This window comes from Pleurodeles waltl, chromosome 2_2 (assembly GCF_031143425.1).
Source record: "Pleurodeles waltl isolate 20211129_DDA chromosome 2_2, aPleWal1.hap1.20221129, whole genome shotgun sequence".
NCBI lineage: Eukaryota > Metazoa > Chordata > Amphibia > Caudata > Salamandridae > Pleurodeles > Pleurodeles waltl.
In genome coordinates this window covers 462,637,970-462,654,287 of record NC_090439.1, presented here as the reverse complement: position 1 = coordinate 462,654,287, position 16,318 = coordinate 462,637,970, and the positions used below count along the sequence as shown (strand labels likewise).

Sequence of the window (16,318 nt, the reverse complement as noted above, 5' to 3'; positions counted from 1 at the left end):
TTTTTGTTGGAGGAGGGGCAGCAGATAGGGAGACATACAGTCCCTGGTGAGTACGAGATGCATCTGACGATGAAGGAGGGAGTTATGTGGCAGAAGTGGCCGAGGGAGATCAGAGAGAGGCCGCTGGCCAGTCGACCAGAGTGAGATGTCCGCTCCTGCAGGCCACTGTACAGAACGCGTCAAGTTGCTGATCAAACAAAGCTCAGGTACAGCTTCTATTAGACATAGATAGGCATCAAAGACTAGAATGAGTCCATCCTCAGGCAGACAGGGCAAACAATAGCAAGATTTAAATTCTTAAGGAGAGAGCTTCCTGCAAGAGCTGGGTAGTAATTAGCAATACTTGCAGCGCACCGGAACAGGAACGAAAGTCAGAGTGCCTGGCAACGCAGGCAACATTAGACTCAGAACCGAATTCTTAAACAAATAGAGTAAATATACGCCTTCAAAGTTTACAATCTTGCATGTGTGTTATTTAACTAATTTTTAGGTCGAGCATATGCGTAAGACCTCAAGTATTCATCTCTGTGGGATTAAATCCATCCCTCTGCTTTTAATTTGCTTGTTTCAGTGTACTTTAAAAATCCTTAATTGCTGCAGGCCTCTTTGTCCCTCCTTTTCTCTTTTGTTCGTCCCACGGAGCAGGGACTAAGTACACTATATTTATGCTGTGGTTTCTTTTTCTATGGTCTCGGGTACTACTTTATTTCTTTCCCGCTCGAGTTTACACTGTGAATGCCTCAGCCCCACAGCGGCTTGCATCGAATTGCAGCATTTGGCCCTCCCACCTTCTCCCTAACCCTTGAAAAGACCAGCTACTGTCGTCAGATCGAAGCTGCTCGGTCAGTGCAGACGTGCTATCTTGTTTTAATTGTTGGGCGCCACGCTTCACATTCTGAGATTGTTGACGTGCTCGTAGTCAGTGGGCAGGAGTGTTGATGTTGAATCTAATAATTGTTTGACATACCAGTGACGGTTTCTCTCACTGTGTTCTTCCCTTTCTCCCAATCTCTTGTAGCCTCAATTGCTGACCCAGAAACCACAGAGACATCAGTCACCATGGGCAGAAAGATGGCTGCTGCCAGCAGGGTCGTTCAGTTAACTTTACAAATGCCTTGTTCTTGAAAGGAGAGACCCATAAGGAAGGGTCAAGGACACAGCATGAAGAGTCAGCTGGTCTTTAGGGTGGCGCAAGGAGGAGATATGTTTCTTATCCCCGGCACTGGGCTGCGCAGCACACAGGGAGTTTAGTAGGGTTGACGATAGCAGTATGGTCCTGGATATCTGTTTGCAGTTTTATATTGTGAAAATTTGCCCCTAAGAATTAGAGTGCTTTGCACAAGTACTGGATTTTATTACACAAGTTATCTTTTTTTTAAGGACAGGAGCTTAAGTGTATTTATCCAAATCATAGGTTACCGCAAGGTCATAGGAATAGCAATAGCGCTATGTAAATATCATCTCTTCACTGCATACAAAAAACCATAAGTACAAAAGATTGCCATTTTCAAAAGGCAAGAGCTCTAACTTTCACAAATTGAAGACAAATTGCATTGGAAATACTTGATGTAATTTGCAAGGTTTACCTAAATTATGACTGTAAACCCGAGGTAGTTGCAGGTTTCCAGGTGTACACTGGGGAATATGGGAGCAGCACAGAGCACTGGCACTGTGTTTGTGTGAAAAAAGCAATTTTATTGAAACAGGCCACATCACAAAAGCCTGGGCCTTAATGCCTTACAAAACTAAACATCACTAAACAAACCATTTTCCTATGTTAAACTACCCGCACCCCTAAAATGCTCCTCTGCCACCCCCCCCCCACCCCCAAAAAGATAAACCTGTAAGGTTCTACTCCATCCTGGGCTAAAACCCCTCATTTAAGGCCTTTAACCTCCCAAACAGTTTACCTGCAACTATTAACCTGTAACTAAGTTAACTTGTTTACTAACCTTAAACTTCCTGCTTCGTCCAGGCGTGTGCTTGTCTACCCATCCCCTTTCTGCCTGGATTGCCGCTGTCAACAAAAATAAACTTGGCTAACTCAAGCCAACTCCTCGGCCAACCACCTTTTCACCTGCTTCAAAGAGACAACCATACCATCTACAAATGTCCTGCACACCTGTTCCAAGAAACGCAATCCAAAGAGCCTCAAAGATACACCCCTAAGAAATGCCTGAAATTAGGGATGGGAGTGTGGGCAAAAGAACCTAAATACCAGCCAGCCACTGTGTTATAGCTAACAAAATGGTGGTGGGCATCCTAAAATGGCCAGCTTTAAAGCATTCAGCAGTCACTGGACTGCTCGATTCCCCAAACTATCCTGGGGGCATTCCCTGAGGCCAGCTTACCCCTAACCCCCCAAGTTGCAAGAGTGACTATGAAGAACACAGTTCACAAATGCACATTGTCAAATGGCATCAAATTTGTGCAAGGTTTTTTTTTTTCCAATGGAAGGTATTTTCCCCATGAATAACTCCCTTACTCTATACCTCCACCAAATCTTGAGGGTGTTCCCTTCTCCTTCCCCTGATGAGAAGCAAATCGCTTTTAATATTTAATAGGGTGGAAATAGGCCACAGAGAAGTTTCTGAATACTCTCAAACGTATGTTTGCGGGTGTGCCCGAATATGTATGGCATTCCAGTCCTGGAACACCAACAAATACCCCCATGTGAACATATTTGACTCACACAAAAACCTTTGTATAATTAATTCCTTTGGCAGACGGAAAACCAATATATATGAAAACCAAAAAACATTTTGAAAACATTGTCTTAATGCCTTAAGACAGCTGGGTAAGAGAAAGCACAGGCCTCCAGTGCTCCTGTGAGAGCACTCCTACCAATCCTGACGCTCCTTTCATGCTGGTTACCAGTATGAAAGCAGCGCCAGGATTGCTTCAGGGAATTTGATGGAGCCAGAGAGGAAATCAGAGTGAGGAAGACGTCGGACAGCAAGCAAGGTGTTTTTTTTTCCCCTTTCTGTTTACACAACTCACCTTGCATGCATGAGTATCAGACATTTAGCTTTCTCTGATAAACCATCATAGATTACCAGAAATAGCTCCACAGTCCATGTCCGTCCAACACACCATCATCCGAGCTAATTCACCGAAATTAGAAAATTTTAAAACCCACATTATGGGTTTTATCGTATTAGGCAAACAAAAAACAGCTGGACAATTTAAGGATTTTTGGCGCACATGTTCCCAGGAACTTCGAGTTTATGATACTTTTTTTGGACTAGTTCATGCCTACTGAATTATTCATCAAAGTTTCAGAAACTGTAAAAGAAATAGGACAAACGTTAAGCAATTACTTCCATAAATTCTGCACAAACTCGCCTCTCCCTTTTAACATCCCTCCTTTTCTCGATCTGCGTTTGGACTGCTTTAATCCACATACAGCGCACAGATTGCTTGGAAATGGACAATAAGGCAGCATAGTATGAGGCTTTGGTATAACGCAAACCTTTCACGGCCAAGAGGTAGTATTTTTCAGATTTCTAACATAGTTCCCTAATGAGAACATCACAAGACATTACATCACAGGAAATGCCCATTCGATGCATGACTTGGAAAAGACTGCTGAAAACGTCTATGTGATTGTGAAGACTATAGGGTGAAAGGCTAGGCTAAGCCCATATAAATATATTGTGCATCATAGAAACATCGAAGCAGATGGGGACTGCAAAAAGAGAAGGTGCAGGAGTGGAATGGAGTGAGATGGGAGAGAAACAAGGATGCTCTATAGAGAAAAAACTAAAGAATAGATAAAAGGTGTAAGGGGGGAGGAGAAAGAGTGACAAAGCAGGAAATGGACCAAAGAGGAAAAAGACTGAGAGAATGGGAGAGTTTTAAGATAGAATGGCAGAATGATGAAAGGAAACAGGGGCATGCTGAGAGAAAGCAAAGAAAGGAGAGGAGGCACGGAGAAAGGTGTGCCAGGTATAGAAGGAACCAAGAGGTAAAAAGGCACAGATGATGTAATGAAAGGAAGAGGTATGATCTGGAATCCGACATGCAGCACATTATCCAAGTCCATCCCTAGCAACCAAGTTTCAACTGCCTGCTCTCACCACATCAGGTCACAGGTTCAGGTCATAAAGGCCAGCTATAAAAACAACTTTCTTTAAAAACTTTGACTGCACTGCTAAGGTTAGATGAAGTCACCAGTAATAATGAAACTGTGTGTACCTAACACGATGAAGACGCCAGCATCATTTTTGACTCCAGCTGGAATGACAAACTTGGTCATGTGGCTGGTATACATCGTGAATGTCACTTTTTTCCCCTTCTGCTAGGTCACTGCTAACAACAGAGCACATCATTAAAAGTATTACCAAATGGAAGGGGTACAGACATTTTTGTGACGGAACAGGGTGCTCCCGTGCTTTCAGCAGCCAGTCTCTGACTTTCCATGCTGGGCGACCAGTGATGTTTGCTCATTCCTCCCCTCCCTAAACCATACCGTGGTCTTTGTGGAGAGGCCTGGCTGGTCAGCAGCGCTGGCATCACTCCCGAGCCGGACCAGTTCACCTCCCTCCCACGCAGGGAGGTTTTGAGTTGAGCTTCAGAAGCGCAGGTGCCCTGGGTCTCCTGCGCATGGTTTGCCCAGATGCAGCGAGGACAGGAGCGGAGCAGCGACCAGTGTACCTGCCGCCCACGGGGTTTTAAATGGGCAGGTATTGTCAAGTACTGAGTTGCTGTACTTCTGCAATGTGAACCGGAGGGTATCAACATTTCTCGGCATGTTTTCAATACTTTTAATAGGAGAGTATCAAAACTTCTCATTAGTGAACAAATGCGTTGGTATTCCGTGTACCTGCAGTTATAGATTTCAGCTTCAAGCAGGGGCTGCTGAGGTTTTTGTCTTAACCCTACACTGCAGCGAACAGATTTATATAGGGATTCTTGAGGCCCAGGTGAGCTCTGTGGCGGAACCTCTGAGTACCAAGAGGAGTTCGGAGAGAATAGTGTAAATGGGAAAATACTAAGCCTCTTCTCCAGGACTTTCAGGATGGACAGATCAGGTAAGAGTGAGGTGCCTAACAGACACAGACAACAGGTTGGCGCTCCACACTGCCATCTACAACTTAACTTGTGGTATTGGGTGCAACCCTGTGGACTTGAAGAACCGGACCCCACCCCACCCTATGGAAGCCAGCGTGCAGTGCAAGAACAGCTACCAGCTTTACAGGACACACCCACCTTCCTACTTCAAATATGCTGCCACACCTTCTTTCTGCATACCTTGGTTTACTGCCTGCAAGGCTTGAAATGCACGGCAATGGGCAGCTCCACTGTACAATGGTACTGACAGCACAAGGCAATGTTTTGAACACTGTTGGCTTTGAGGACACATTGAAAGGCACATTTGGTTGTGTTAGGCATGCATATTCAACAGACTCTTAGCCAAGTTTAATCGGTAACCACCAGCTACAAACTCTTTATTAACATTTGCTTAGCTTTGCACATTTCAGTGAGGCAGGGTATGGCTGGCTCACAAAATAATACAAAATTAAATAAGGAAGTAGCTGTTTTTTTAACGGTTATTACAACATGACTGTTCTGATCAATTATTGCCTCTCCCCCCTTTAAAATGCAGGGCTTTGCAGCAGAACCATCTTTGCCATGGTTTCAGCCAGTATCCTTCAAGTGAGACGTTATTGCATAAGGTTAGATGGCAGGTTTCTGGAACCTCTTATGTTACAACATCACTTCTAATTTCTCAAAATATAACAATCAATCAAAAATGGAGTTTGCTGCACATTCCACCACAGCCTGATGGGATGCTTGGAGTTGTGACAAGCTTGACTGGAGCGGAAACACTGTTAGCGGGTGATGCACCTTTGGCATTCCCTGGTGTCTTCACATAGATAAGTTTAGCACTTATTTATTTAAGTTTTCCAGATCGTAGTTGCCAATCAAAGCAAAACGAAATAAAATACATAGCCTGGGCAGACACGTTTTTAAATCATGGCTGACATCATTTATTTAGATTTCCAACTAACTGCACATTTGTTGTGCTTTTCTTTATATAAAACGCCAATTTATCGTGAACACAGAAACGGATGTAAGATAAGGAGAACGATGCCTTAGGTGCCACTCTCTCTCTCCAGCTCCATCTTTGCTCGTATACTAAAAATATTTGCCGGCTGGCCCTAGAGTTTCCCTTGTGGTTTTACCCTCAAACTACTTATGCTTGAAGGGAGCCACCCATTCCTAGAGTATGATCTCTTAGCCCTACCCCCCTCCACCTAATATGCCTTTCAGAGGGCCTACCGTTCTCGAACCAGTTCTTTGATGCAAGATGCTCACCTCATGAATGGCACGTATTTTGCACAGTTAATTAAATACCCTCCTGACATCGACCCTCTCGCTTCTATCTTCATGACTGAGCAGATGCAGGTCTTTGTGCTGCTCACCTGAGAGACTAGCTCAAGTTAGCCAACTAATACAAGATCAAGTTGGCAGGAAATCAACAACTAAGTACGATGACATATTGTCAATTTGAAACTGCAGGGTCCACTTCATTTTTTTGCACACTTCATATTGACAAAACTTATTTTTGTGCGTCTTCCATCTTGGAGTGGAACTTGGGTTGAGAGGTGGGTTGACAGGTGAGATTCACACTTGTTTACATACACAGATATGAGGCTGACTGCAAGTTTATCAACAAAATAATCAAAGAAGTGTTATTCAATGTAACAACAGTACACTACTAAGGAACCCTTGCACAAAAATAGGCTATAAATCATTTTTTGTAACATCCGTGAATTTCTAATAAGGTAGCCTAATTAGGTCGGTAAACACAGAAATACTTAGTTGGGTGATAAGAAGGATCATGGATTAGAAGGCAAGAGACAAGACCGGCCATTAATAGCATCATGGCAGCAAAGTCATTCAAAGCCAGCGGATTAATAGAAAGAGAATCAAATTTACAAAGCAAAAATATCAACCCTTACATAAACCATTAGAGTCAATGGTAAATTACATATTTTCCAGTATTGATGCACAGCTGTATTGCAATTGTACGTTGCCACTAACAATAACAACTGTCAGCAATTCAGCCTCAAATCCTTACAGAAATTGTCCTGGACTGCTTCCCTCTACCCACCCCAGCAGACCTCCAACTAAAAACCACTCTGATTTATCTCTGATGCCAGACTTAACCTTAAAGAAAGCATTACTGAGAAACCATAGGCAACATGGTACCAATTCGCATCCTCCTTAACAAACGAGACCTATTCTCGCTGTAAGAGGCTCCGGGTCAAAAGTTAATATATGTTACAGATTTTGATATATAGCACCAATAGATCCAGAAGACTGACAGAGCACTTTATAACAGTTATTATTTAATGAGGCCTGGCAGAATGACAGTCACTGACATAGGGAAGGACTCCCTGGCGGGTCGGGGGATAGGTGTTGAAACAATGTGATTTGACCTAATGTGTCAGATGTCTACCTGCAGGATCACGGACATAGGAGACGTGGGGGCAGGAGACTGCTTATCATCCAGTCGGTGCTGCATGATTTGTCACAAGCCACATCAGCTGAGTTGGTCCATGAACGAATCCAGTGCATCTACTGCCAGAGTTTACCCTTTCTACTTGGCCCATCACTCCCTTTTGGTCCATTGTGATTCTGCTATCGGAAAGAGGCAATTCATTTAATTGTCTGCGTGTATTCTGCCCACAAAAGCCACCAAACTTATATTAAAATAATTTCTCGGTCTTAAAATGTACAAGCTTCTGTAGTCTATCCCCTGGTTTCAAGTGCAAACATATGAATTTAGCTATTATGTGTAACACCTTCAGCCTGTTCTGGCTTTTTAACTAGTGGCATATCTTGTCAATGACAAAAAGCAAGCCTACAAATTTCTGAACTGGTTCAATCTATGCTAGACAAATTGAAACAAATGAAACCTCTAATAGATGCTCTTAACAAAAAGAAAATCCGATACAGATTTACTGTTCCTTAAGGAGTGGCGTTCTAGCTGGACACAGACAGACAGCATGGCACAATGGCTAAGGATGAACTAAATCACTGTGAACACAGCACAGCATCCCCCAGTATTAATGGAGGAAACGACAAACATGTTACAGGTCATCAAAGAGGGAAATATCAAATCAACCGACACAGGAAAAAAAACATGGAAGGACAAAGATTGTAGTGCCTGATCAAAGAACCTAGTAAAGGCTGGATGTAGGCTGAGAGGGGTCCTAAACAACGACAGGCTGCTGCTTAGTTTTGGACACATAGTATTGGACTTGACTGAACTACTGACACATGGATCAGTCCACAGGAGGCATTACATTACCACAGTTAGATAAGTGGTATTTGAGCCTGCTAAGGGCTCTTAAATCGCAGATAGCGACCCCTGGGCGAGGGGAAGGGAGTGGTGGTGTTAGTTAACATTTTGGGTTTCAATACAGTTGCATATTTTGTTAAAAACGGGTCACGTCAACTACAAGCAAGAATAACGCAAAAGTAGACAGACTTGGAGTACACTTGTGTCTAATAGAAATTGTTACACCTTATGAGATTCTGTACCTCATCACTTAACGTAAAGCACATTAATAAAAGAAAGAAGATTCCCACTTTCGTAGCCACACAACATGAAGACATAGTGGCCCTGCAGGAAATGCATTAAAAAAGGGTGATGCTGCCAGATTTCAGACTAAATTATATACGATGCAATTTGAAACCAATGAACATGACAAACCATGTCGGGACGCGATTCTGACCTCAAAGTCACTCCAGTTTGTGCTATTAGAAACGCTCACTGACAGGGAGGTCAGGTATGTTATGGTAAAGGGATGGATAATGGACAAAATGTGCGTTATTACGTTATTATCAACACTGTATGCGCCTAACCGGGGGCAGGGCTCCTTCTTGATGAAAGTCCTCCGATGACCACGGAATTCGCAGAAAGCAGTCTTCAGCATTGTAATGCAAGGGAACATGGATAGATCAACTAACAATTGGGAAGCTACTAGACACAAATCACAAGACCTTAAAAAACAACTGCAAGACTTTGGTGTCCCTGACACCTGGAGAAATGCACATCCCAGGGAGAAGGATTATACATTCTTCTCAGCAGTTCATTGGTCCGATTCAAGAGTTTTTTAAGGTATTCCTTACTAGTCAGGCAGTTGGCTCCCTGGAGGAGGCCAAGATTGTTTCAATCTCTTTCTTGGATCATGCACAGCTCTGGATCAAGTTAAAATGAGGGGGCGAACATATAAAAGGATAGAAGTTGGAGAAAGGGGAAATATCTACTGCAGGATAGAGTGGTCAAGGAAGAGATTTTGAAAGATATAGCATACTATTAGGCGCTTAACAACTCAGCAAAAACATCTCCCACTTCACTTTAGGACACTTAAGGCAGTTCTTGAGGGAAAAAGAATTGTACAGGGGGTGGCTATGAAGATGGAGAGAGGTTTGCTACAAGCACACCTGGTGGAAGCTTTGAAAAAGACTGAAGGACTTAAAGTGCCGACAAGTGTCACAGGACAGATTAGGACACTGCAGGTCAACATAGTGGGGAGGGTCTGTTGGGCTTAAAAATAAGGTTTATGAAACAGGACATAAAGGCCCGTAGTCTCTTAGCCAATGAGAGAAAATGTAGGGTAAATAGAGACTGCACAATAGGCCTGAAATTGAGCAATGGGAAACTGGTGTTTGATAATGGGGTAAGGGCAGAACTACTCATGGTATTTTATGCCTACCTATAAAACAGTGAAGGAAGGGAAGTTGATATGCAATTGTTTTGGGCCTCAAATTTCAAAAGACAAATCCAATATAATAGGAGTCCCAGCAGAGCAAGATGAAATCATGCTAGCCATATAAACTCAAAAGATGAATAGAGTTTCACAGATGGTTGGCTTTGGTGGGGACTTTTATAAAGGTATACGTTGACAAGCTCTGACACACCTGGAAAAAGTGTTTCACTCACTCAGAGTTGTAGGTTAACTTACACCAACTAAGGAAGATTCCACAATATTGTTGATTGCCAAAGCAAGGAAGGACCACTCAGAATGCTCGGCATATAGACAGATAATACTGCTCAGTCTGGATGTGAAACTCTATGTGAAGATATTGGCCTTGAGGCTAACCCCTCGCCTTCTTGATATAATAAAAGAGGACCAACTTGGGTTTGTTTTCGGAAGGCAGACCTTTGCTAACATTCAGAAAGAAAAGAAAAATAATTTGGAAACAATGAATGCTAAAAAGCTTTTAACAGGATGGAGTGACTGTTTAAGAAGGATGTTTTGAACAGTTTTGGCCTTGGTGACGAGTTTAATAAGATATTAGCTAGTTATCAGGACCCAAAGACAAAGGTAATGGTGGATAACGTTAAGTCAACATCCTTGAGTCTGACCAGGGCACTAGCCAGGAGTGCCCTCTGTCACCCTTGATTTAGGGGATGGTCTTTGAATAACTAGCAATGAAAAAAAAGAGGAACCGGAAAAGTTAAAGATATTCCCTTCAGGGAGATGGACCATCCAATTATCCCCATCAGTACAGGTCTCCTCACTCAGGGCCTTATTACGATCTTGAGGGAGGTGTTTCCTCCATCACAAAAGTGACAGATATCTCATCCGCTGTATTACGATCTCATTAAATATAATAGGGATCGTAATACGCGGACGGGATATCCGCCACATTTGTGATGGAGGAAAACCCCCCATCAAGGTCGGAGCAAGGCCCTCAGTGTCTTGCGCTCGCTAAAAAATTTATGAAAGGAAAAAATAGTGTCTATATTTGGGTTCAGGCCAGGGCGACCTGCAAAGGGTAGCTCACAAAGTTACCATCACATTTGCAAAAACGTGGAATCAGATATCTGGGAATGGACCCACTGCCTTCTCTCACAGGATGGAATGCGGCAAACATATCACATGCCTGGAAAGAAATAACGGGCGACTTAAAGAAATGACAAATCCTATGTGTCTTGGCTAGGTCACATTGCAGCAATCAAGAAGAATATGAATTTAACAAGTTAGATAACCTAGGCATAAAAAGGAGATGAACATAAACAGGGGGACTACTCAGAGTATGATAACCCTGAAATCGATACACTGATTCCTCATGAGGGTCAGGGATGTAGTTATATGGCTTAAGTTTTGATAAATGTTTTTCCGGAAATGTTGCAGCATTCTAAGAAATTGTACATGTCTACTGACATATCAGGCTTACTGAATTATGCCTCTTGAATGAATAAACTGTAAAGTATTAATTCAATAATAATAAAAAATAATAACCTACATTAAATAGTCTAGTGTGAAAAACTAAGTGCACCGTGTGGACCTGTGGGACCACTTTTTGCATCAATAACATGAAGTAATAATTTCCTGTAAGAGTATCAGAGTCTAATTACCTGGGAGGAATTCTAGCCCACTCCTCCTTACAAAGGTGCATAAGGTTGCCACTATTGAGGGTGTTCACTAATGCACAGCTCTCTGTATGTCAGCTGCAGCTTCCCAAGGGGGATTATTATCTGAACGTTTAGTTGTCCGTTCCAAAATTCTGATCCTTGCAGTCGTGAACGTACTGGTATGTTTTGGATAGCTGCCGAACTGCATGATTCATTTCGGATGTGCTTTAGCAGTTTGGCACATGTTATAACATTTCTCACTACAAACTGCTGATAAAGAGAGGAATTCCGTGTCGACTCACAGAATATGAGGCATTTAGGCCCGGTAGCTGTGATACACCATGTTTTGCGTTTGTGAATCATTTCTTCAAGCAGAGAGCCACACATCTCAAAGTTTGTATTATCTGTTCAGGTTACAATGTCTAAAAATCTTGCTCTTTCAATTGTTGTTTTGGAGATCTAAGATGTGCAGCTGTGAGATTGCTTTGAACAGGAGAGTGTTCTCCTGGCTAGCCTTCGATGAAAGGCAGGAGCCCTTCTGTTTAGTCTTTTTGTGGAAGTAGAATCATTATCTCTAATGTTTACCATGTTAATGGTGGGTCTGCAGATCCCTTGCTGTTGCTTTGGTTCCTTTGAGTACTCTACAAGCATGATATAGTCTTGTGGTCCATCAACCTGTCCATATGCCCGCTCCTGGGTAGGAACGTAATGTTATTCACTCTTCTCCATTTGTACATAATCTTTCTCGCCGTGGAATAATGCACTTCATAGGGTTTGGAAACTGATTTATAACCCTTCTCACACTGATGAGCAGCAACTTTTCTTTCTCTGAGACTGTCGCAGATAGCTTTCTGTACAGCCTAATGTGTTAACACAAAGCTAAATGTTCAAGGCCAAACGGTCCGTTCCCATTCTATATGCGGGTGGTGGCACTTCCTGAAGACTGAGTAGTCGCGTGAGCTTGTAAAGAAGCGCTCAACTCCAATTGTTTTTTAACGGATGTGCTAGATGGTTCTTTAGTTAAATAATGGCAAAGTGAAATTTCTGTATGACGTTTGTCAAAAGAGGCTAAATGTAATTACTCTAAGGACTTGGTGAGAACTAAAGAAAGGAGATACATTGGTCTTTTATTTCTGTCCAAACTTTTATAGTCCGATGCAAGTGCTATATAAAGAGAGTGCGAGCACATAAACAGCTTACATTCTGCAACTCTTGCATTTTTACCAGACGCACTTTGCATTCTGGAAAATTTCCAGACCATTTCTAGATCATTGTAGTGCACAAAAGAAGGTAACCTTTCATATGTATCCCTTTACAGGGGCGTAAGTTGTTTATTCTACATGCAAAATTGTGTCAACGTGTCAAACACTGGCATACAAATGACACGCACACTGAAAACATTTAGGCCACACAAAACTACTCTAAAACTTGGCTGCTATATTAACTGATGCATGATCACTATACAAGCAGGTATGTGATCACTTGGGCGTGATACGTGTGCTTAATGTACGCAATACATGTGTTCCTTATGAATGCTTAAATTTCGACTATGACTGAAATTGTGACCGCATCCAGGAGTATGTCAGAAGAAAGTCCTGGGCACATGCAATGCAAACTGTATTTCATCCACAGTGTAAAAACTTTTTGGTCATTCACAAACATTTAAAATTCAGATACCACATCTAACTTATATAAAAAAAAGATCTATTTGTAGTTATACTTGGGTGTTTAAACAATGTCTTCCAGTTCCAGTAATTCAAAGCAGAGAGTACTTTTTTTGCACCAATAGGTATTATATTTCTCTGTGATGCATTCAACCTAAAAAATGATTATATACCAGTTCTCAGTACACCTGTTTGCTAGGACACATCCGCACTGTTGTATTAAAATGACACATGGTGTTTCTTTTTAATTTAAATGATTTATTGAAAGCATATAGTGGCCACGTTTAGTGGGCGTACTGTTTCCTTTTTTCCTTCTTTTTATGACATATGGTTGTGACAAAACAATTAACCATCGCACCAGCATGCCAAGACCGGAGGTACGGGTTGTGCTAAGGCTTGTTCAGGATGTGCAGACCTGGTAACTATTTTAAAAAAGTAAAATGTCTAGCAATTTAAAAAAAAAGTTCAAATTACAAGACTACAGAAAACGATGTACATTAGTCCTCAAAGCACGTGAATACGACACACAAGTAAAAATATAAGAGCATATTATGCCAGAGTGACAGGCAATCCGAATGGGAAGTGGTAAAAACAGCAGCTTTTAGACTTGACCAAGCACCAATTCCAGTTTAGTCCCATCTCTTTGTGAATCGCATCCCGAGTACCTGCTTTCCATATTAACAAACACGAACTCCCTCTGTAACCTCTGCGAAAGATCCCAGAAGGGCATGACTGACAGGACCCTCCCAAACCCCACACAAAGCATGAGATGTCACCGAGCCAGGGGGGTAACTCATGGTGACGCTGCCCCTCCAGCGCACGCGCCGCGTCCTTTGTTTACAACTGCATCCAATGCGCACGACGGGCCTTACTAAATTATAGATTTGGGGGCGCCGTGAGATCCCAGAATTCCTTCACACACCAGCAGCCAATTCGATAAACGCGCCATTATGTTTCACATAATGAACCGTGCGCTAACACTGCCGTAGATGAACGGAAGGCAAATCACCGCGTCTAAACGCACGATAACCCCCAGAATGGAAACGAAGGCTCCTGCAATAGACATCATGCGGGGATAATGTACGCAACATGGACACATGTTATGCTGGTGAAATCTATCTTAAATGCCACCCCTTGGAAGCCTTTAATTAAGTGAAGATCGCATGAAATGATTCACTAGATGACTGTAAGCCTCGACAAGCCACCAAACTTAGTTGATTTAACGGGCCATTTCGGTTAATCCTCAATAGCTGCACGAGTTAAAATAGCTCCCTCCGTAATGAAGATCATGAATGGCTGAAACACTTTTTAAAGCACACTGATCCCTGCAAAAGATAATCTACGGAAACCTCGAGACAAGGACATAAACAAAGCATGATATTTTGGGCAAGCTCATTACCATCACACGGTGATGCTCAGCGCCACAATATAAACACACAGGCCTGCCTAGTGCATTCTTCCTGATGTCCAGAAGCTTGCCCCGTGCTATTATGCATCTTGCCCAACTACACTGGGAGGGAATATACCCAATAAGGCAATTTCATGAATGGTCAGGTCTTTCACAACAAATCCACAACCCCCCTCTAGCTGTTGGTTGGGCCGGCAGCTCACGCCGTCTGTTATCCCAGGTCCCCAAGGAGCAGCGAGCTCAGCCTAGTCCCTCCAGCACACAAAGCCCTCACTGTGTGAATCCCTCGAGTGCTGGAGACCCTCGTCCACCCCGCCCACATACACCGTCAAGACAAAGCAGGACACCAGCAGTCTCAGGCCCCCCCTTACGGTACCCAGGAGGTGGGGGAGGGGTGCTGTTACCCTCAGAGCTGAAGGAAGACGGTGTGCTGGAAAAGCCATTCCGAAGATGTAGCTCCAACGGAAGGCTGCCCTCACCTGAGCAGGAGGGGGTGTTCCGGGACTGTGCGCACAGATGGGGAGTTTGTTATTTTGGACATTAGTTTTAATAACTTACCTATTAATGATTATGGGTGGGCAGTGTCATATTAATAGATGGAGGAAAGCAGAGGATGGGAGACTAGCTACAATAAAGATGGAGCAAGCCAGGGGAGCATGAAGGCCGCGGCTCCTTTAAGAATATCCGCTGGGTTGTCAGGGTCACACCTACAGGTAGAAGCACCAAGAGGTTCAGGAGCGCTCCGCGGACGCACAAACTACAGGTGCGAGCAGGGGGGCGTTATCACTGAGTGCGCAAAACACTGGAGGGAATCGCAGCCCCCATGAAGGTGAACTGGTGGTGACGGGGACCAGAGGTTACCTCAACCTCCCTTGCCCCCGTCAGCACCGCGGGGCGCTGGGGGATGGACGCGGGGTGTGCGGGGCGGCGCGCTGAGTGCCCTGGGCGGTGCGTGCCCTGGGCGGTGCGTGCGGTGCCGGGCAGCGGTGTGTCTGCTGGACGGACAGGGTGCGTGCGGTGCAGCGGTAGCCGCGCGGGGGGCTCCTCACCTGTGACGGCGGCGCTGGCCTCCGGCCGGGGCTCCGGGAGCTCGGCGCTGACCGTGCCGTCCCTGCAGAGGCGGACGTCGGCGGGGCCCTGGAGCCGGGCCCGGGGCCCCCGCTGCAGCGCGGCGCAGCTCTGGTAGCACACGGCCCACGCCTGCTCCTCGTTGATGGGCTGCTTGTAGAGCCGCAGGATGTCCCGCAGGCTCAGCACCTCGCCGGGGCTCTCCTCCTCCCCCGAGCTCTCCGCAGCCTCCTCCCGGGGGCCGGCCCGCTCCTCGCCGCGCACACTGCCCGCCATGCCGGGGGGCTCCGCAGCGGCTGAGCGCGGTCACCGGGGCGGCGCGGTCTGCGGCATCCCCGGGCCGCGCGTGCCCCGTGCGGGGGAAGGACCGCTTCGCAGGGGTCTCCGGGGACAGGCGCACAGAGACCGAAGCCGGGTGCCGGGTACAGACCACAGCCGCGGCCACAGCAGCTCGGGAGGCGGTGGCACTCGCGCCCTCCCCCGGCAACGCCTCCTCTCCCCTCCGGCTCCGAGGCTCTGCCCGGCCAGGAGCGCCCTCTACCGGAGCCCGACGCACCGAGCTGCCGCCTCCTGCACCGGCCGCGTGCTACAGCCAGAGTGCTTGGAGCTCCAGACAGAGCTGTCAAACGCTTATTCCGTCACGTGACCCCAGATGCTGGAAAACAAACTCCCCCTTTATGTCCCATTTCCTTTCTGTCACCAGACTCTTCGTTTCACTACCCAGCCACAGTTTATTTTTATGACAGACCCACCATGTTATAGTTTTGCGTTTTACAAGTATATATCACACATATTCTT

General features: G+C 44.8%; 1 protein-coding gene across 3 annotated transcripts in view; it reads right to left on the bottom strand.

Annotated features, from left to right (window-relative positions):
- SPIRE1 (spire type actin nucleation factor 1) overlaps positions 1-15,992 on the bottom strand; it is a 430,877-nt gene extending 414,885 nt beyond the window's left edge. For all 3 annotated transcript variants that reach the window (XM_069219936.1, XM_069219937.1, XM_069219938.1), the window contains exon 1: positions 15,502-15,992. In XM_069219936.1, the coding sequence (XP_069076037.1) occupies positions 15,502-15,796 (295 nt within the window). In that variant the 5' untranslated portion in view covers positions 15,797-15,992. The remainder of the gene's footprint in view (positions 1-15,501) is intronic.
- Between the last annotated feature and the right edge of the window lie 326 nt (positions 15,993-16,318).